General features: G+C 43.7%; 1 protein-coding gene across 1 annotated transcript in view; it reads right to left on the bottom strand.

Annotated features, from left to right (window-relative positions):
• Window positions 1-4,423: 4,423 nt before the first annotated feature.
• Window positions 4,424-22,829, bottom strand: part of LOC141110461 (B-cell receptor CD22-like) — an 81,595-nt gene continuing 63,189 nt past the window's right edge. The window contains exons 10-15 of the mRNA XM_073601815.1: window positions 20,343-20,439; window positions 18,766-18,835; window positions 16,731-16,766; window positions 16,312-16,436; window positions 10,358-10,424; window positions 4,424-6,562 (exon numbers count right to left, since the gene is read on the bottom strand). Coding sequence (XP_073457916.1) covers window positions 6,416-6,562; window positions 10,358-10,424; window positions 16,312-16,436; window positions 16,731-16,766; window positions 18,766-18,835; window positions 20,343-20,439 — 542 coding nt within the window. The 3' untranslated portion in view covers window positions 4,424-6,415. The remainder of the gene's footprint in view (window positions 6,563-10,357; window positions 10,425-16,311; window positions 16,437-16,730; window positions 16,767-18,765; window positions 18,836-20,342; window positions 20,440-22,829) is intronic.

Here is a 22,829-nt window from a genome sequence, read left to right as displayed (position 1 = left end):
CTGGAAGTCCGTTATATGCCTCTGGGGTCAGGGGATATAAGGCTATAATGATTTTTTTTCATTTGCTTCCCTAAATTGACACTAGTTGTTGTGTCTGGAGGTGTCAGGGGTCTTTAAATACCATAGCAAGGCCCCTGGACAAACTTACTTCTTTAATTAGATTTCTGTATCACTCCCTCCATCTTTATACAGAGATCTGTGAATGAATGACAAAACTCAAGTCCCATCTGCCACTATGGCAGAAGAACTTGGAATTCTCAATGGAACACAAGAGTGGTGATGTCACCACATTTGCAACTTAAGGTCCATATGGATTATAAAAAAAAAAAAAAAAAGCTTGTATAACGATCATGCTCCATTGGATCAAACCAACACCACCTAGCCTCACAGTTCTGTAACGCTCAATGTTAACGATCTTCAATCTGGAGAGACTAGACACTATTGTTCTAAATTTCCAATCTACTACTCGCTTCTTTGCTAGATGGCGTAAATATATGGAGGCCACGTTGACCCAGAAGGAACTACTGGAGATAATGCAACCATTTAAATTCACGGACTGGTATCTGAAACAAGACCTATCAAACTCCCTAGGTAAACTTAAACTATCCAACTTGTCAGATCCCTCCATCTTTCTACCACCCTAGAAATACCACGCCCATGCAATGGCGACCCTAGGGGGGGGGCAGAGGGGGCCCTGACCCCCCCCCAACATTATGCTGTGCCCCACCATGTGCCCCCCCCCCCCAAAAAAAAAAATTTTTTTTTTTTTTTTTTTTACAAAAAATCAATGTCTAAGAGGGAGAGAGTCCCCAGTCAGCTCCTGCGGGTGATTCTTCCCCCCTGCCCTGCTCGCTGACACTGCATAATGCGAGCGTTCACACAACCGCGGCCGCCTGATCTGCTCCTTCACCTGCATCCTCATTGGCAGGGAGAAGAGCGAGTTGCAGGAAGGACTCCACCAGGACTTTCAGTTACTGAAAAAACAGACTGATTTCTCCCGTCCCTAGGACAGGAGGACCAGCCTGTAAATTCCAAGAGATGCCAGACCAGAGCTGTCAATAGCAGGGGCAGGACAGCAAGAGGAGGCTGGGGAACCCCACAGTGGCAGAACACCAGGGCCCGGAGGCAAGACAACCTTTGCAACCCTGATAGTTCTCCCACTGCTTTGGATCCTTATATTTTCTTGATATGCTGGTGACATATATCTCTTGTTTTCTGCCACCCTGGGGGGGCCCAATACAGTAGGAAGGGAGCTCACTGCAGAACATGCAAAAGGGCCCGTTGTGGGGTCGTACTAAAGGGCCCCAGGATATATATATATATATATATATATATATATATATATATATATGCATTTTATAGTTGCCCCCCTACTTTTGTCCCTGTCCCCCCATGTGCCCCCCCTAAATTTGAAAGCTGGAGACGCCACTGCGCCCATGAAGCACTTTGACGACTCAAGATAGTATACTCTAAATAGGTGGATTTCTCTCTTGTTATTATTATCATTGCTATATCATTCCCAGGCAAACGCCACCCAAATGTTCCTAACTTTGCTTCCACTCCTGAAAGTATTGATATCTACTGTGATGTATCACCTTGATATAATATGCCACATTGTTGTTTACGGGTAAAATTACCTCCTCTATCCCCTTCTCCTTCTCCCATCCCTTCCATTCCCCCATTATTGCTTAACCTGTGCTCTACTCTTTTTTGTTCATAATGGTGAACCAGAGATGCTGAACTCTGAAATATGTACATGCCTCATATTTTCTTGCTTGTAATGTTAATATTTCAATAAACATTCTTCAAAAAAAAAAAAAGCGGCTATCTCAAGGCTATTTGGTGTCTACACAAGGGAAGCCTTTTATCATGTACCTGATGGAGACTGAGCAGCCCAAAGGGCTTCTCTTGCACCTCCTGCCCAACACACCTGAAGGTGGTGGCAGAGAGTGTAAGGGCACAGAGTGGCACAAGTGCCAGAGCTTGTACTCCAAATTGGTTCGATGCTGTAGCCAAATAAGAGATACTGGAACCTGCAGTTCATGCATGGGTGTCTCTTTAGCACATGGCTAGCTGGGGAAACACCTGCAAATTGGGGGAACAGGACAGTGGCCTTGGGACTCCTGGGAACAGGAGGAAAGGGACATTTAAGAAGAAGAAGACTACACACAATAGGTATGTGTGGACCTCCTATTCTAAAATACAAAAAAAAATTTAGTATCATTTTAAATGTAATTTTACAGGAAGAGGTTTTCCAAAATAGCTGGTCAGGGTCATTTCCGAACATAATAATACATCTTATCATATCAGATAAGAAAATAAACAGCGCACAGACACAAACACACTAAGTATGCTTGGTGCCGCACATGCTACTATCGCTTACTATCAGTCACAGATAACAAATTATAAAGTAATAACAGACGGGCTGCACAAGTGACGTCTTTGAATAATAAGGATTTACAATCGATATGGGAAGGTATCATAGAAGAGATGACTGGAATGGATTGCAGAGGATCTTGCGTCAGTTCAATTTGCTCCAATTAAGCTACTCCCACATCTCTGTGAGACTCCTTATCTGGCGACTAAGATCGAAGCTGATATAAGCTGTTATGGATTTAGATTGCTAAGGTGTACAGTATGACAACAATTGTCATATTTTTGTTTTCTTTTGCAAAATACTTATTTTCACCTTCTTGTTCCACCTTCATTGTATCCCACCCTGTGGCCTCTTTCCAGTCACTTTTTGTCTACAGGCACTCCAGTGATGGCTGCATGGAATTTCTCAATTTCCTAATGGTGATAACAGTGAACCATGCCTGCGTAATGTGTGTTTATGGAATGGCCATTGGCAGGCTCCATCAGAAGACAGGGTGACAAGGCATGAGCATAACTGGTAGAAGGAAACAGAGATGTTACCTATTAACAGGAAGTACCTGGACAAGGACTGTCATGCAATCTCTCTGTCACCAAGCACATGCACACTCCCCCCATTCAATGCCGGCATGCAGGGCCGCTGATAAGGCAGTGCAGCCCTCCTTTACTGGGCCCGGGCCCCATCAATTTAAGAGGGGGAGGGGGAGGGGGCCCAGGCACCTGCTCAGTAGGAAGGCCAGCTGTACTGTCTTATTGCAGACACCAATCCTCCCCCTGCAGCTCTGCCAGCTTCTCCTCATCTTTCTCCATATGGCTGCACAGCAGGGGGATTGGTCTTAGCACATGTGCCCCTTCCATCTGCTGTCCGGGCCCCCTCCCCGTGTGCCCCTTTCCCCCACAGCGCTGCTGGCTTCTCTCCTCTCCCGCTGGCAGCTGCTACAGATAAACAGGGGGATGTTTCAGGATGGAGAACAGGGGAGGCGGCTGGTAAATATGTAATTTACTGGCCCCTTCCTTTACTGAATGAACACAGTGTGCAATCAGTACCAATCAATCCTGTGTCCATTCATCACTGAAGCATAGTAAACTGCAGGAAGCATCAGAGCACTTCCTATTCATTCATTTGTGCAGCTGATGCTGCAGAGAAAGGGACTGATAAATCTATGTCCTCAGCCACCTTCGGCTGGGGAAGGGGGTGGGGGGGCCTGTCAGGTAGGCTGTATGGGGCCCTGTGATTTCTAACAGCAGCCTTGCCTGCCTGCCCCATGTGCTGTGATGGCATGCCTGCAGGAACAACCACAGAATGACGTGAACCTCATATCCCCCCCCCAATCCATCCACTGACCCTGTAATCACCCATTGTCATTCCAATCTTTCCTGTTTGGAAAGAAGAAAGAAAGAAAAAAGAAGGCAGAAGGAAGAAAGAAGAAAGAACAAGGAAGAAGAAAAAGAAAGAAAGTTAAAGGAAGAAGAAAGAAAGGAAGATGAAAGAAGAAAAAGGAGAAAGAAGAAGAAGAGGAAGAAGAAGAAGAAAGAAAGAAGGAAGGAAAGAAGAAAAAATAAGAAGGAAGAAGAAAGAACAAGGAAGAAGAAGAAAGGAAGACAACGGAAGAAGAAAGAAAAGAAGGAGAAAGAAGAAGAAAAAAAGAAGAAATTGGAGAAAGAAGAAGAAGAACGAAGGAAAAAAGAAAAAAAAAGGAAGAAGAAAGGAAGACAAAAGAAGGAGAAAGAAAGGAACAAGGAAGAATAAAGAAGAAGAAAGAAAGAAAGACGCAATAAGAAGAAAAAAGAAGAATAAGGAGAAAGAAGAAGAAAGAGAAGAAGAAGAAAAAAAAGAAAGGAAATACATAAAAAGAAGAAGGTAGAAGAAAGAAGAAAAGAAGAATGAAGAAGAGCAGGAAAGAAGAAAGAGAAGGAGAATGGGAATGAGTCTATTATTATTCTGTTTGGATAATAATAATATGAATATGAATATAATAATTATGCTTAAAAAAAATTCACAATTAACAAAATAAATCAAAATCGACCTAATTACACAGAACACAAAATATTTATATTAAAATACATTTTATTGGATTTAGACGAAAAAAGTTACATTTTTCAAATATAAAATTTTTATATAAAAAAGCATCACACGCTTATATACTCACACCAATATATACATAAATGTAATAGTAAAAAAAAAACAAGGGAGTAATTGCATTTTTTTTCTAATAGAGGTAAGTTTTACTCAAGCTAATATTGCTTTAATGTAATCATGACAACTGAAATAGTCAGTGTCGGTTCAATGAAATGAGGGAGTAAATGTACAGGCCAAACCTTTTTTTGTAATCTTTTGGACAGAGTAGGGAAGGGTTGGAATCCCTGTCAGTCTTTTATCGTTTCCTGTATTCCTGCTGTTTGGATCCACCCTCTCTATTTGTTCTGGTGGCCGTTTTCACCTAGACAGGAAGTGGTGGAAAATGCAAAATTTTCATGTTGTCACCAGAACAGAGGGGAAGAGTAAATATTCCAGGACACATATTCCGATGACAAGTGGACAATTTTTGTAGCAGAGTACTCATTTACTCATAATGCTCAGATCCATGGACAAGCCTCTCTAACTGTTGTCCTACAACTCTCTGGGTTCTTGGACACACCCAGGGAAGAGTTTTAATGTTGCTGTCCCTCAGCAGCTAACAGAGATCACATCTGGTAAAGAAGAGGAACCTGGACAAATGATCAGCAGCCAGGTGAGTGGTCCTCCACTGTCATGATGGGTGTGTGGGCAGCCTAATAGCACACAGCCTCTTTGGAAAAGACCCAACTAGTGTCTGGAGCCTTTTCCCATTGCTACCAGAGCATTGTAGTTGCAGTGGGGTAGGAACAAAGTAAATGTAGTATTCGTCCCATATTCCTTTGTGCGTTGGATAGGGCACCCACTCCCTCCACAGCCTTCCGACAACGCAACTGGTGAGGAGACGGCTCCTCACCTTGCTAGATGTGTTGTTGGGTTAGCCTCAGACAGCACACAGAAAAATAAGACAAAGTACTCCCTCCACAACTGTCCATCAATGCAGCTATCAAAGAGATGTCGTTACGTGATCTCCATAGAGTCCATTCATACCACGTTATTGGGCAAGAGGCTCTAGGGCTCTGGAAAACCATAGTGGTTGTATTAGCCTAGTTTATCTGTGTCCCTCTACCAACAAGCCCATAATGAAGCTACCACTCCTCTGTAGCTTGAACCTCGAGGTATTTGTGTGTTGCACATCATGGAGAAACCATTATGTGCTCATGATACCAACACCTGCCAATGTCTGCACAGTTCAGGGGCACCAGGCATTCAGCTGGGGTATTTCTTCTTTAGAACCCTTGTAAAAAAGCAGCACCTGCATTAACTTGCCATTCACTACAAAAGGCAGTTTTGGGGCAAATTGGCTTTAAAAGGGTTCGATAGATGCTTTGGAAATTAATTTACCTGGCAAATACTTTTATGTATAGGCAGCTCTGATTTCCCAGGTCTGGACACCTACTGTGCCCATTATGAGGGTTTCCCACATCGCTGTGCAGAGTTCCCGGGTTTGTTCACTTACTGTGTCTGTTATGAGTGGTCCCCACCAACCCTGCACTGAGTTCCTAGGTCTGCTGTGCCCATTATGAGGGGCTCCCATAATCCCTAAACTTAGTCCCTGGTTCTGAATACCTGCTGTACCCATTATGAAGGATTCCAACCAACCCTGTACCGAGTTCCTAGGTCTGCACACCTGCTGTACCCATTATGAAGGATTCCAACCAACCCTGCTGGATTTACTTATTTTATAATATAGACAAAGTGGCAAAGTAACAGGAAGAGCAGATGGGAAGAAACACACAAGGGCAGATGGGAGCACCCAAAACTCCCAGGTGGACAGGAACCAATTTAAGAATTATGGCAGGGAGATCTCATCGTTGGATCATCCAAAGAGCCAGGAGCTCCTTGGATGATCCAGCCACCTGGGTTCACCCTCCTAGGTGAACTGACCCTTTAACACAATATTCTGAAAGCAATCCATAACACACTTCATGAATGTTTCAGCTTGGCATATTCCACCTCGGGGTCGCGCTCCCGTTCTTTCTCCTTTTTATTTAAATTAGCAATGACGGAGTAATGGATTTCATCCTGGGAGTCTTCACGGGCTATCTCTGATGGTGAGGCAATGTTCTCATACTAAAACAAGAAGTGAGGAATACATATCAATACATTGCACTTAAACCCAAACATTTCAGATTCAGTATTTTATAGAGAACATCCAGAAATGGTAATTTTGGCTAAGTAGTACCATGAAAAATCTTTTTATTGCCCTAATGACTGAAGGGGATCACTGCATGGCCACCTGTGCTGTGCATACCTGTGCTGTGCATACTTGTACTGCGCATATCTCTACGCCTGTGCTGTGCATATCTGTACGCCTGTGCTGTGCATATCTGTATAACTGTGCTGTGCATATCTGTACGCCTGTGCTGTGCATATCTGTATACCTGTGCTGTGCATATCTGTATACCTGTGCTGTGCATACCTAAATACCTAAGCTGTGTATACTTGAATACCTGATCTGGGCATACCTGTATAACTGTGATGTGATTACCTGCATGCCCGTGCTGTGCATACCTGCATATCATTGATGTGAATGCTTCTCTACCTGTGATGTGCATACTTGCATACCTGTATTCCTGTGCTCTGCATACCTGTATATATGCTCTCTGCATACCTGTATACCTGTACTGTGTATGGCTGTTTATATGTGCTGTGAATACCTGTATACCTGTGCTCTGCATACCTGTACACCTTTGCTGTGAATACCTGTTTACCTGTGCTGTGCATGCCTGTATACCTATGCTCTGCATAACTGTATACATGTTCTCTGCACGCCTGTATACCTGTAAGAGTCCACGGCTTACTACGCATGCACCAATGGCATGTTGCCGCAAGAGGAAATCCGTGCCAACTGAGCATGCGCCAAAGACGCCTCAGTACGCCAACCCGCACCTGCGCAGAGACTTGATGGAAAAAGGCAGGAAAATTCCCAGGAGGCACACAGGAAGTGACCTCAAACTTGATGGAAAAAGGCGGGAAAATGCCCAGGAGGCACACAGGAAGTGACCACAAACTTGATGGAAAAAGACAGGAAAATGCCCAGGAGGCACACAGGAAGTGACCACAAACTTGATGGAAAAAGACAGGAAAATGCCCAGGAGGCACACAGGAAGTGACCCCAAACTTGATGGAAAAAGGCGGGAAAATGCCCAGGAGGTGCACAGGAAGTGACCTCAAACTTCCCTATATAAGCCCAGCCCAGACACTGCCAAATTGCTGGATTATCTTCAGTCCCCCTTGTTCCTGCGCCAGTGTGTGATCTGTCTGGACTTGTTGTGACCTGGAAACTTATTTGACTACTCTTGTTTGCTGCTTGCCATTTGACCTCGGATTTGTACCTTAACCATTCTACTTCTTTGCCCCTTTTGTACTCAGCTGCCAGATTGGAACCGACCCCGGCTTGGATCTCCACCATTCTTCTTCTGATTAACCCTTTTATACTTCATTGCCAAACTGGACTGGACCTCGGCTCAGATCTCGGACTTATGCCGTGTACATAAATGAATCCGTCGGACAATCCGACCATGTGTGGGCTTCATCGGACCTACAGCGGACTTTTTCGGTCGAAAATCAGACGGACTTTAGATTTGGAACATGTTTCAAATCTTTCCGACGGACTCGAGTCCGGTCGAAAACTCTGCTCCTCTGTATGCTAGTCCGACGGACGAAAACCGACACTAGGGCAGCTATTGGCTACTGGCTATCAACTTCCTTATTTTAGTCCGGTCGTACGTCATCATGTACGAATCCGTCGGACTTTGGTGTGATCGTGTGTAGCCAAGTCTGTTCGTTCGAAGGTCCATCAAAAGTCCGTCAAAAGTCAGTGGGAAAGACCGCCGGACCTTTGATGCCGAAAAGTCCGCCCGTGTGTACACGGCATAAGGCTTGCACGGTGCTCCGCACCCCTGGCACCCCTGCCACTCGGGTGTCCACCAAGTCTCTGTCTATATCTCCAGAGGCTTCAAGGACCCGAGGTGCACGGGAGGCCTCCCCACGACTTCAGTCTCACATCAAGTATGTGGCTCTCGTGACAATACCTTTGCTGTGTATACCTGTGCTGCGAATACCTGTATACTTGTGCTGTGGAGAGAGAGTATCACCGCTTCAGGTGGGTCAGATCAAGGTAAAAGGCATCACCTTCAGTCTAGAAGTCCAGGTGCTGGCAATGCTATGGCAGTTAGACATCAAAGAAATTCTTTACAGCCACACTCCAAAGATATTTGCCTTTATTCAATAAGGTGTCATCCAAAATATAGGTCACAGCAAAGTGGAACAAAGCTTACGCGTTTCACACTACAAGGAGTGCTTAGTCATAGCTATGACTAAGCACTCCTTGTAGTGCAAAACGCGTAAGCTCTGTTCCACTTTGCTGTGACCTGTATTTTGATTGACACCTTATTGAATAAAGGCAAATATCTTTGGAGTGCGGTTGTCCAGAATTTCTTTGATGTCTATATACCTGTGCTATGCATACCTTCATACCTGTATACCTGTGCTCTGCATACCTGTACACCTTTGCTGTGCATACCTGTTTACCTGTCCTGTGCATATCTGTTTACCTGTGCTGTGCATACCTGTGTACCTGTATATATGTGCTGTGCATATCTGTTTACCTGTGCTGTGCATACCTGTATACCTGTATATATGCGCTCTGCATACCTGTATGCCTGTGCTCTGCATGCCTGTATACCTGTGCTGTTCATACCTGCTTACCTGTATACCTGTATATATGCGCTCTGCTTACCTGTATACCTGCGCTCTGCATGCCTGTATACCTGTGCTGTTCATACCTGCTTACCTGTATACCTGTATATATGCGCTCTGCTTACCTGTATACCTGCGCTCTGCATGCCTGTATACCTGTGCTGTTCATACCTGCTTACCTGTATACCTGTATATATGCGCTCTGCTTACCTGTATACCTGCGCTCTGCATGCCTGTATACCTGTGCTGTTCATACCTGCTTACCTGTATACCTGTATACATGCGCTCTGCTTACCTGTATACCTGCGCTCTGCATGCCTGTATACCTGTGCTGTTCATACCTGCTTACCTGTATACCTGTATATATGCGCTCTGCTTACCTGTATACCTGCGCTCTGCATGCCTGTATACCTGTGCTGTTCATACTTGCTTACCTGTATACCTGCACTCTGCATACCTGTATGCCTTTGCTGTGTATACCTGTGATGTGTATACCAGCACACCTATATACCTGTACGCTGCATACTTGTATTTATGTGCTTTGCATACCTGTATACCTGTCCTGTGTATACCTTCATACCTGGCATTGCTGGAGATTCCATATCAGCAAGATAACTAGCAATGCTTGAGAGCACAACGGCTCCCTATATCGGGGTGATAAGTAGAAACCATTAGAAAGTAGGCAAAGAAAAGAAGATAAGTTGTCACCTTGATATAAAGGGCCGCTGTGCTCTAAAAACATTGGTGGTTATCTTGCTGATGACTGAGCCTTCAGTAAATGTGGAGCGATCGTTTTGGCGTGCTGGCTTTTTTTTTTGGATTATAGGTTTTTATTGCATGAAAAAAAAATCAGGTCTCCTGCTCTCTCTGCAAAGAAGGACTGTGCTCTGTGGCATAGCTGTGTACATTTCAGGATTGGATGGACACAAATACAAAACCATTACCGGGTAAAACAATTCCCTTGTATGTATTTTATTGGTTTATTTAGTTGTTTACCTGGAGGCCTACTTTAATGGAGCAGTTTAATTATTTACATTGTAATTATTAGACACATTCTTTTTTTTTTTTTATGTCTATGTAATGATTCTTGAGGACCAATAGGGAATGTCCAAATGTTCTCTTTCCATGGAGGAGGTGCAGATTTAATCATGCAGGTAAACTCACCTCGTGTGTATTGGGCACTTTCCTGACAACGCTGTAAATCGTGGTGATGTCATTATCTGCCGTGGCACTAAAAGAACAAACAGGGAAGTATTTAGAAAGACATTTTGGCTGCTCCTGTAATGCACTGTTGCAAAAAAACGTGGCAAAAACGAATATATGCATTTTTGCCACGTTTCCGGTGCATTTTTTGGTTGCCTGACATCTGCATGCAACTGTAAAACATTAAAATTTTTAATCAAAAAAATGCATAAAAAAAAAAAAACGGGTGCAATTTTCGTGCGTTTTCAATGCATTTTAATAGGAAGGTGGATTTTTAATGCGGTTTTAAACATGCGCCAAAAATGCAGCATGCGGTACTTAAAAAAAAAACAAAAACAACAACTGACCCGCAAATGACTGGTGTGAACTGCTCTAAACTGTAGGATTTAGGGTTTTTGTAACACAAAAACAGAAAAAAAAAACTGATCTGTGTGAAAGCAGCCTTTCCTTGTGATGGCAGCTACTATAATATGCCAGGAGGATTGGCCCTTGGTCACCTGACTGCTATGATAGCCTGTGATTGGTTATTACAGTGATAAATCACAGAACAGCCCGCCTCTGTGCTTTATTTTCCCCTTTTGATTGGAGAAAAATATACATTGTATACATAAAAGATACATTGCATCCACTTGCAAACCGCATAATGCCTTTATATGGCAACAAAGTGGCTCTCCTGTGCCGGATCACCTATCTAGTGTGTGATCCGGCACTTCCATGTAGGGGGCGCATGCACGCCCCTCCGGCGCGTGCGTGCCCCGCCGGCGCCAGGCTTATGCTGTAATTAGACACAGCTGAAGCCGATAAGCGAGTGGCGGCCAATGGATGACAGCCAGCACCTGCTAATTGGCGAGGAGATAGATAGGACGGAGCTCTGCTTATGTAAACAATGCAGAGCTCTGTCCTGTCAGTGGGGATGTGATGGATTTTGCTTCCCTGCAAAGCACATCCCTTAGTGAAAGCATCACACTGTACAAACATAAACACTTGTTAGGCACACAGTTAACCCATTGATCTCCCTATCTGTTCACCCCTTCCCAGCCAGTGTCATTAGTACAGTGACAGTGCATATTTTTAGCACTGATCACTAGATTAGTGTCACTGGTTCCCGCAAAGTGTCAAAACTGCCAGTTGGTATCAGAATGTCCACCACAACATCGCAGTCCCGCTATAAGTCGCTAATCGCTTTACTAAAAAAGAAAATACAAATTCCAGTATATATCCCATAGTTTGCAAATGCTATAACATTTGCATAAACCAATCAATATACAGTGCCTTGAAAAAGTATTCACACCCCTTGAAATTTTGCACATTTTGTCATGTTACAACCAAAAACGTAAATGTACTGTATTGGGATTTTATGGGATAGACCAAAAGAAAGTGGCGAATAATTGTGAAGTGGAAGGAAAATAATAAATGGCTTTCAAAATGTTTTACAAATAAAAATGTGAAAAGTGTGGGGTACATTTGTATTCAGCCCCCTTTACCCTGATATCCATAACTAAAATCTAGAGGAACCAAATGCCTTCAGAAGTCACCTAATTACTAAATAGAGTCCACCTGTGTGTAATATAATCTCAGTATAAATACAGCTGTTCTGTGAAGTCCTCGGAGGTTTGTTAGAGAACCTTAGTGAACAAACAGCATCATGAAGGCTAAGGAACACACCAGACAGGTCAGGGATAAAGTTGTGGAGAAGTATAAAGCAGGGTTAGGTTATAAAAGAATATCCCAAGCTTTGAACATCTCACGGAGCTCTGTTCAATCCATCATCCGAAAATGGAAAGAGTATGGAACAACTGCAAACCTACCAAGACATGGCCGTCCACCTAAACTGACAGACCGGGCAAGGAGATCATTAATCAGAGAAGCAGCCAAGAGGCCCATGGTAACTCTGGAGGAGCTGCAGAGATCCACAGCTCAGGTGGGAGAATCTGTCCACAGGACAACTATTAGTCGTGTTCTCCACAAATCTGGCCTTTATGGAAGAGTGGCAAGAAGAAAGATATTGGTGAAAGAAAGTCATAAGAAGTCCCATTTGCAGTTTGTGAGAAGCCACGTGGAGGACACAGTAAACATGTGGAAGAAGGTGCTCTGGTCAGATGAGACCAAAATTGAACTTTTTGGCCTAAAAGCAAAACATTATGTGTGGTGGAAAACTAACACTGCACATCACCCTGAACACACCATCCCCACCGTGAAACATGGTGGTGGCAGCATGATGTTGTGGGGATGATTTTCTTCAGCAGGGACAGGGAAGCTGGTCAGAGTTGATGGGAAGATGGATGGAGCCAAATACAGGGCAATCTTAGAAGAAAACCTGTTATGCCGCGTACACACGGTCGGATTTTCGGACGGAAAATGTGTTATAGGACCTCGTTGTCGGAAATTTCGACCGTGTGTAGGCTCCATCACACATTTTGTCGGAATTTCCGATCGTGTGTACACAAATCCGACGCACAAAGTGCCACGCATGCTCAGAATAAATACAGAGATGAAAGCTATTGGCTACTGCCCCGTTTATAGTCCCGACGTACGTGTTTTACGTCACCGCGTTCAGAACGATCGGATTTCCCGACAACTTTGTGTGACCGTGTGTATGCAAGACAAGTTTGAGCCAACATCCGTCGGAAAAAATCCTAGGATTTTGTTGTCGGAATGTCCGAACAAAGTCCGACCGTGTGTATGAGGCATTAGAGTCTGCAAAAGACTTGAGACTGGGGCAGAGGTTCACCTTCCAGCAGGACAACGACCCTAAACATACAGCCAGAGCTACAATGGAATGGTTCAGATCAAAGCATATTCATGTGTTAGAATGGCCCAGTCACAGTCCAGACCTAAATCCAATAGAGAATCTGTGGCAAGACTTGAAAATTGCTGTTCACAGACGCTCTCCATCCAATCTGACAGAACTTGAGATATTTTGCAAATAAAAATGGGCAACAATATCACTCTCTAGATGTGCAAAGCTGGTAGAGACATCCCCAAAAAGACTTGCAGCTGTAATTGCAGTGAAAGGCGGTTCTACAAAGTATTGACTATACTATATAAATGTACCCCCCACTTTTCACATATTTATTTGTAAAAAAAAAATGAAAACCATTTATCATTTTCCTTCCACTTTACAATTATGTGCCACTTTGTGTTGGTCTATCACATAAAATCCCAATAAAATACATTTACGTTTTTGATTGTAACATGACAAAATGTGGAAAATTTCATGGGGTATGAATACTTTTTCAAGGCACTGTACACTTATTGGGATTTTTTTTTTACGTAGCAGAATACTAATTGGCCTAAATTTATGAAGAAATTTGATTTTTTTAATTTTTTTTTTTATTGTATGTTTAAGAGCAGAAACTAAAATAATATTGTTTTGTTTTTTTTATATGTTTGGTCTTTTTCATTAATAGAGCGAAAAAAAATTAAAAACGCAGAGGTGATCAAATACCAACAAAAGAAAGCTCTATATGTGGGAAAAAAAATGATATAAATTTTGCTTGTGTACAGCGTTGCATGACAGCGCAATTGTCAGTTAAAATGATGCAGTGCCAAAAAGAAAAAAAATGGCCTGGTCATGAAGGGGGGGGGGGGGTAAATCTTCTGGAGGTAAAATACAGTGTATCTTTTTTCTCCTTGAGGGAGGAAACAAAACAGTCTGTGTAAAAAAAAAAAAAAAAAAAAAGATAAAATAAAATAAATAAAGATAAAATAAAGATAAATAATAATAAAATAAATAAAGATAAAATAAAGATAAATAATAATAAAATAAATAAAGATAAAATAGCTATATCAGGGTTTGATCGAGGTCAGTGTCAGGGTAAGGGTCATGCACAGAAGTCAGTGTATATTAGGTGGGTTTAACCACTTGACCTCTGGAAGTTTTTACCCCCTTCACGGCCAGGGAATTTTTTGCTATTCAGCACTGTGCTGCTTTAACTGGTAATTGGCAACACTGTACACAAATGACATTTATATAATTTTTTACATACAAATAGAGTTTTCTTTTGTTTTTTTTTTAATTTTTATTATTTAGACTCAAATTTTGTCCCCCCCCCCCAAAAAAAAATAAAATATTATCTACTTTCTGTAATAAAACATATCCAATAAAATCAAATTTCTTCATAACTTTAGGCCAAAATGTATTCGGCTACAAGGGCTGGCAGTGATTGGGGCTAATCCTGCTAATGCTGTGTTGGAGACCCCAGTGTAGTTCTGATTGTGATCAAGATACTGACCCGTACAGATACTATACCAGTAATGTTGGTGATCAGCGACTTATATTGTGACCGTGATAGTGTGGGGGGAAATCTGGCCCTAACTGATACTGGCTGGGTGACACTGACTCGCAGTCTGCACGTGAGGTCAGGACTCTATGGGAATGTTTGACCATTCTTCCAGAAGAGCATTTGTGAGGTCAGGCACTGATGTTGGAAGAGAAGGCCTGGCTCGCAGTCTCCGTTCTAATTCACCACAAAGGTGTTTTATCGGGTTGAGGTCAGGACTCTGTGCAGGCCAGTCAAGTTCCTCCACCCCAAACTCGCTCATCCAATCCATGTCTTTATGGACCTTGCTTTGTGCACTGGTCCAAATCATTTGGTGGAGGGGGGATCGTGGTGTGGGGTTGTTTTTCGGGGGTTGGGCTTTGCCCCTTAGTTCTAGTGAAGGGAACTCTTAAGGAGTCAGCATACCAAGACATTTTGGACAATTTGATGCTCCCAACTTTGTGGGAACAGTTTGGGGATGGCCCCTTCCTGTTCCAACATGACTGCGCACCAGTGCACAAAGCAAGGTCCATAAAGACATGGATGAGTGAGTTTGGGGTGGAGGAACTTGACTGGCCTGCACAGAGTCCTGACCTCAGCCTGATAGAACACCTTTGGGATGAATTAGAACAGAGACTGCAAGCCAGGCCTTCTCATCCAACATCAGTGCCTGACCTCACAAATACACTTCTGGAAGAATGGTCAAACATTCCCATAGACACACTCCTAAACCTTGTGGACAGCCTTCCCAGAAGAGTTGAAGCTGTTATAGCTGCAAAGGGTGGGCCAACTCAATATTGAACCCTACGGACTAATGCCCCGTACACACGGTCAGATTTTGCGATGGAAAAAGTGCGATCGGATTGTGTCCGTCTGCATTTCCGACACACAAACTTGAGAGCAGGCTATAAAATTTTCCGACAACAAAATCCGATCGTTTAAATTCCGATCGTGTGTACACAAATCCAACGCGCAAAGTGCCACGCATGCTCAGAATAAATAAAGAGATGAAAGCTATTGGCTACTGCGCCGTTTATAGTCCCGACGTACGTGTTTTACGTCACCGCGTTCAGAATGATCGGATTTTCCGACAACTTTGTGCGACCGTGTGTATGCAAGACAGTGTCCGATCGTGTGTACAGGGCAGAAGACTGGGATGCCATTAAATCATGTGTGTGTAAAGGCAGGCGTCCCAATACTTTTGGGAATATAGTGTATGTGGTATCGCTGCGATCGTCAGGAGCAGGACAATTTTTAGAGCTAAATTTAGAGCTAATTTTAAAAGAAAAAAAAAAAAAAAATATATATATATCTATATATCTATATAGATATATAGATATATAGATATATATATATATCTATATATCTATATATCTATATATCTATATAGATATATATATATTATTTATTATGTATTATTATGTATTATTATTATTATTATATAATTAATTATATATATATGTATATATATATATATACATTTTTTTTTTCTATTTTGGTAATCAAAAAAATTTAGAAGACTTCCATTAATTTTTACCACCAAATGAAAGCCCTGTTCAGGAGTTAGGATTTGTTTTACCTTCCTCATGAAGGGGTTAATAAAATGAATGTATGTTTGGAATCCTTAGAATTGTCATTACATATATGGCTGACCTGGAAAGGTTGCTCTGTCTCTTGGAGGAAGCTTGAAAATTCACCCTGGAGTAATGCAGTTGATCGGTGGAGCTGTGGATGGAAGGGTTGGGATGTCCAATGTTGTCAGCCAACTCATTGCGTAACTGTAAAGCACATTAGATTTAAGGTCATCATTGTTGGTTCAATAGTCGTGTGACCCAGGTCCCTTTATCATGGCAGTGCTACCTCTGAGACAATTAAAGGGTGGTACTTGTTGGGAATGGGTGTGATTTTTCCCATATATGGTAGTGATTTGGAGGATTTCAAAGATCCTTCATTTGAAAGATCTTTTAGTACCTTGTAAATACTAAGATATACAAGAACTGCGCAAACACCAGGAATTACATATGTTATATAATCTCTGAACTGGCATCCCTGTTCAGGAAGTAGATACTTACTCTGGATGATGGCTGAACAATGATGGCTTCGTCCTTCTGGAGAGAAAAACAGATGAAGGCCATTGTTGGTACTGTGATCTCAAGTAATAAATGCCTAGAAGTGTTGCATTTACATATTGGTAAGCATACTGCACATAACCTGAAATATGTACTGTGTCTGATGATAGGTCCCCTTTAAGTGCCACCTAATTTCACCTCCTTTAATTTAAAGAGTAACTCCACTTTTGTTGAGAAAAATAAACATTCCCCTCTGGTTGATCTCTGTACATCTCTGGTGGTGGATTCACTGTGGTTTTTGGTGATGGATGATGGACAGTGCTATTTTAACCACTTGCCGCCCCGCCATATAGCAGAATGACGTTAGAAAAGTGGTTGTGATATCCTGACCCACCGCACCTCCGATCATGGTATGAAGCCTCTGACAGGGGCTTCTTACCACGTGATCAGCTGTGACCAATCACAGCTGATCACAGCGTGAACCAGGAAGTGCCGGTAAACGGCTTTCCTCGGTTCACGCTGACAGGGAGTGCCGATCAGGGGCTCTCCCTGTCAGAGGGGGGGTCTATGCTGATAATCAGCACATTGATTATAAGCACAGCCCCCATCAAAAGGTGCCAATCAGTGCCCAACACCTGCCAGCCTGTCCCCATAATAAATGCCAATCAGTGCCCACAACAGTGCCAATCAATGCCCAAAAAAGCACCAATCAGTGCCCAAAAAGGTGCCAATCAGTGCCCAAAAAAGTGCCAATCAGTGCCCCATCAGTAATGCCTGTCAGTGCCCCATCAGTATTGCCTGTCAGTGCCCCATCAAATTGCCAATCAGTGCCACTCACTAATGCCTGTCAGTAGCTCCTCATCAGTGCTGCCTATCCAGTGCCACCTATCAGTGCCGCCTATCAGTGCCCATCAGTTGTTTTTTTTTTTAATCAACGGTCCTTTTTCGTTTATAGCCCAAAAATTTAAAACCGCAGAGGTGATCAAATACCACCAAAAGAAAGCTCTATTTGTGGGAAGAAAATGATAAAAATGTAGTTTGGGTACAATGTTGCGTGACCGCGCAATTGTCATTCAAAGTGCGACAGCGCTGAAAGCTTAAAATTGTCCCGGGCAGGAAGAAGGGGAAAGTGCCCGGTATGGAAGTGGTTAAAGATTGATTCATTATCACATTGCTTGTGGACAACTTTATGAATATAATCCATATGGATTCATTTATGGACTTTACATTTATTGTTTGTGATTGTGTTACACAAAAGAATTGCTGCTCACTGGTTATTATTTTTTAGGGATAGATGATTCATAACACGGTTTTATACACTTTTTACACTTATTATAGGCTTACCTGTAGGCAGGGGCGTTGCTAGGTCTACTAAAGATCTGGGGCTAGAGCCCATAGCAGCGCAGTAAAGAAAGTCATACGCTTGGGCGGGCATACACATGTATATAATATACATGTGTGTGTGTGTGTGTGTGTGTGTATATATCCCCAGAGAGCCTCCCTTACATCAGGGTCCCCAGAGAGCCCCCCTTACATTAGGTTCCCAAGAGAGCCTCCCCCTTAAATCAGGGTCCCCAGAGAGCCTCCCCCTTAAATCAGGGTCCCCAGAGAGCCCCCAACTTACATCAGGGTCCCCAGAGAGCCTCCCCCTTAAATCAGGGTCCCCAGAGAGCCCCCAACTTACATCAGGGTCCCCAGAGAGCCTCCCCTCCTGTTGAGGACCTCTGCAGAGACTCGGGGCTATGGGCCCTAGATTCGGGGCTATAGCCCCAAAAGCCACCCCCTAGCGACGCCACTGCCTGTAGGTACAATTAAAGAGGAAGACTAGCAGGCGGTCTGTTGAGTGGAGTATGGCATTCCTAGCAATGCTACTAGGTTTACTGCTCTAGCAGTCCCCCCCCCCCTCCCCATTTCTTTATTTTATTACAGGTGCTGGTACAAGAAAATAATTTTTATCGTTTTTTTTTCCCTAATATTTACCAATGAATTATAGAAATACATTGATCACTGGTACAGCATTTAGTGATTTTTTTGTTACCTTCTTCATAACGAAAAATGAGGACTCGCTTTTGTCATCAACGGATCTTCTTCTAAATGCATTCTTGATGCTGGGTATAAAAAAAAAAAACAGAAAAATAAAACTAACAGAAACAATTATAAAATGTCATTAAATAAATCATCAATGTGCTGTTATCATGTTATATTCTAATTGTATTCACACTTCTGCATTGGCTTATATTTTGCCTCACCTGGTACCTCTCTCCCCCTCATCAATATGATAATGACATTTTAAAATTAAACCATTTTCATTGCACACCTTATTTTAGACCCTGTGACATCATCACTGGGTCTCTGTGCTTCTCTATGGGCATCTAAAAAACAAGAATCTTGCGAGCTACCATGTGAAAATCCAAATGATAATTAAAGAGATGATTAAAGGACAGCTGCTAGCATTGATCACGTCCCATATGCTCGTGCCAAAAAGTTTTATACCAATATAATGCTGCGCTATCCAAATGTACTCATACGGTAACCGTACTAAATCATAATATTACTGACTGCAATTAAATAGTGGTGGTGAGATATTCTATTCCTATATAAAAAAAATGTTCACTAGATTTTTTATATAGGAATAGAACATCTCACCACCACTATTTAATTGCAGCCAGTAATATTATGATTTAGTACGGTTACCGTAAGATTACATTTGGATAGCGCAGCATTATATTGGTATAAAACTTCTCTATGGGCATGTTCCTTCTTGCAAGCATGCTGCAGTGCCATTCATTTTTAACAGCACCCCAACACACCTTTCTAATGAGCATACTTTGTAGCATGCTAAAATGTATGGTAAGAATGTTTTTTTTTAAAAAGGTGCTTGAACTTCTTTGGTGTGACTGTGGCAAGTTGGGCAGCCCATTGGAAAAAATGGGTCAGTGGCATATTTATGTGCCCCCCACAATGTGCCATTTTGGTCAGCTGAGCGTAAATGGTCTGAATGTGTCATGTGGGTTCCCCTAACCCACATGTGCCAAACACAAGGCTCGGGGGCCGAATCTGGCCCTCCAGGCCTTTTTATTTTGGCCCTCACACCCCTCCTGCAGTTGCTGCACCCCCCTTTTTTGTTGCATCAGGGAGGAGGACAGAACTCCTCCACCAGATCCTGCACTTCTCCATGCAGCCACAGAGAGGCTTGTATATGTTGTCCCCCCCTCCCTGTCTCAGCAGTCAGCAGCAGAGAGGAAGACAGAACTCCTCCTACAGATCCTGCACTTCTATGTGCAGCCACAGCCCCTCCTTCTCTCCACCTCCCCTGGTTTCCACATTCAGCTGACTCCAGTCCTCCGCTGGTCCTCCTGCAGACCCAGACTTTCTCGCTTCCCAGCTCTGCCCCCAGGTTGCTCCTTGCAGCAGCACAAGGTAAGGGGGGTGCACTGTGATGTAAGGAGGGGTGAGGAACTCTTGACTTCTGATGGTGGGGGGGCTCTTGACACCTGATGTAAGGGGGTTGGGGTGCCCTACACATCTAGTCTTCGATACATCTGGCCCTATGAAGGCAACCATAATGCGGCCAACAATGAAATAGATTTTTACACCCCTGCCCCAACTGCTTACCTGACTCTGAATCGAACAATCAGAATGATTAGAATTAATAGGACGATGAAAGTAGAGCCCGCAATGGATGCAAACTTTCCTATAGTAGCCGGACTGTCTGCAAGACAAAAGAACAGAGCTCTGGCACTATACCGAGAAGCATCATACTATGCAACTAAAGTGGAACATGCATGAACATGCAAGGTTTGCTCACTACCAAATCTCCTATCTATAGGTGGGTGTACAGGGTGTGCCAGATGTGCCTGGGTGCAGATTTCCCCCTGCTGCCCAGGCCTCCCCCCTCGTCTACCCTCTCTCGTTATCAATAACTCACTGTGTTCATTAATAACTGAAGCATTGTAAACTGTTTACTATGCTTCAGTTTGTGAATAAACAGGAAGCCGATAATAATAATATTGTAAAAAATAATACAAAATCAAAATTGTAAAAAATAATAAAAAAATAAAATAATAAAAATAAAAAACAACTCATAACAATCTTTGCCCTGCTGACACTGTCCTCTGCCTTACTGACACCATCCATGTTTTAATACATTAATTTATAAGAGTGTTTGTATCAGGGGCGGATCCATGGGGGGGGCAATGTGGCAATTGCCCCCCCCCCGAGAATGCGGGTAAGTGGGCAGGTGGGCTGCTCTGTGGGTGAGAGAGCGGGTGGCTCCGCGGGTGAGAAAGCGGGCAGCTCCGCGGGCGGAACGTCCTTTTTGGGGCACAGCAAGTGCCAATCTGCAACGTGTGGCAGGCGACATGGCAAGTGACAATCCATGACGTGTGGCAGGTGACGTGGCCAGTCACAATCTGCAACGTGTGGCAGGTGACGTGGCAAGTGACAATCCGCAAAGTGTGGCAGGTGATGTGGCAAGTGACAATCCGTGACGTGTGGCAGATGACGTGGCAAGTGACAATCCATAATGTGTGGCAGGTGACGTGGCGAGTGACAATCCGCAACGTGTGGCAGGTGATGTGGCAAGTGACAATCTAAAAACATGTGGCAGGTGAAGTGGCAAGTGACAATCCATAATGTGTGGCAGGTGACATGGCAAGTGACAGTCCACAACATGTAGCAGGTGACTTGGCAAGTGACAATCTGTATCTGGTGACAGGCGACGTGGCAAGTGACAATCTGCATCTGGTGGCAGGCGACGTGGCAAGTGACAATCCGTTTCTGGTGACAGGCAACGTGGCAAGTGACAATCCGCAATGTGTGGCAGGTGATGTGGCAAGTGACAATCAGCATCTGGTGGCAGGTGATGGTGGCAAGTGACACATTCGGGGCTTCCACTGATTCTGCATTATGGTGAGTTGAACTATTTAATTTTATATAACAATGTAATAATAGTAATAATGCGCTTCAATCATCCTGACACCATAACAACCATGGTGCTGTGATGACTGAAGCGCCTACACCAGCCACTTCCCCAATAAATTGCCCCCCAAAAAAAGTATTTTCTGGCAGTGCCCCTCCTGAGACTAGACTCTGGTTCCACCCCTATGTGTGTATACTGTATAAATATATATATATATCTTGTACCCCAGCTTCCGGCCTCTTATTGTAGCCTCTAGGGATGTCACTGGGCCCCACGGATACCTCCTGGGAAACCCGAGTACCCCAAATCCTGCAAAAATACATTCCTTCACAATGCTGAAATCCATTCTGATTGGATTCTGGGCTCACAGGGTTTGAATGTCTCACAAGGCTTTAAAGCCCTCTGGGACCTAAACAGAGATGTGGCTTGCTGCCCCTGCTACTACAAATGCATTCTCAGTATGTTCCTCTAGAGGGCAGATAGTATAGCTGTTCACTGGGCTGTATGGTTCTGACCAGGGTCAAGAAGTGGGCATGAGGGACAGCTTCCCTGGGCACTGTGGTATCATGTGAAGTGCGGGGTGCCACAGGGAGATTGGGGGGAGGGAATTTGTGTTGGGTGGGGAAATTTGGGAGGCAACAGGGGGTAAGCATTGTTCTAGGTGGAGATATTGGGGGGGGGTTGCTAGGTAAGGTGATTTGGGAGTGCTGGGAGTGGGGATTGGGGAAGAGGGTTTGTGCTAGAAGAGGTGATATGGTAGAGGGGGAGGGGATTTGTGCTAGGAGGGTCAATATTTTTTTTGGTGGGGGGAAGTAGGTTGTGCTAGTAGGGATGATTGGAGGGTATTTGTGCTAGGGAGGGAAATTAAGTAGGGGGGATTTGTGCTGGGAGGGGGGATTTGGAGTGGGGGGAAGAAGATGTGTACTCGGAGGGGATATTTAAGGAGTAGAGGATTTGTGCTAGGAGAAGTGACTTTTTTTTGGGGGGGGGGGGGTTTGTGCTGTGGGGATTTGGGGCAAGACAGGATATGAGGGGGGAAGGGGGGCAACGATTTGTGCTGGGAGGGGGTATTTCAACAGGGGGCAGATTTGGTATGTTTGCCCTGGGCTCTAGGTGACCTTGTCCCAGCACTGGTTCTGACCCACCGAGCCATGACCCCAGACCTCCAGCTAGTTGCAGAT

Source organism: Aquarana catesbeiana, linkage group LG10 (assembly GCF_042186555.1).
Source record: "Aquarana catesbeiana isolate 2022-GZ linkage group LG10, ASM4218655v1, whole genome shotgun sequence".
NCBI lineage: Eukaryota > Metazoa > Chordata > Amphibia > Anura > Ranidae > Aquarana > Aquarana catesbeiana.
This window is presented reverse-complemented; position numbering and strand designations above follow the sequence as displayed.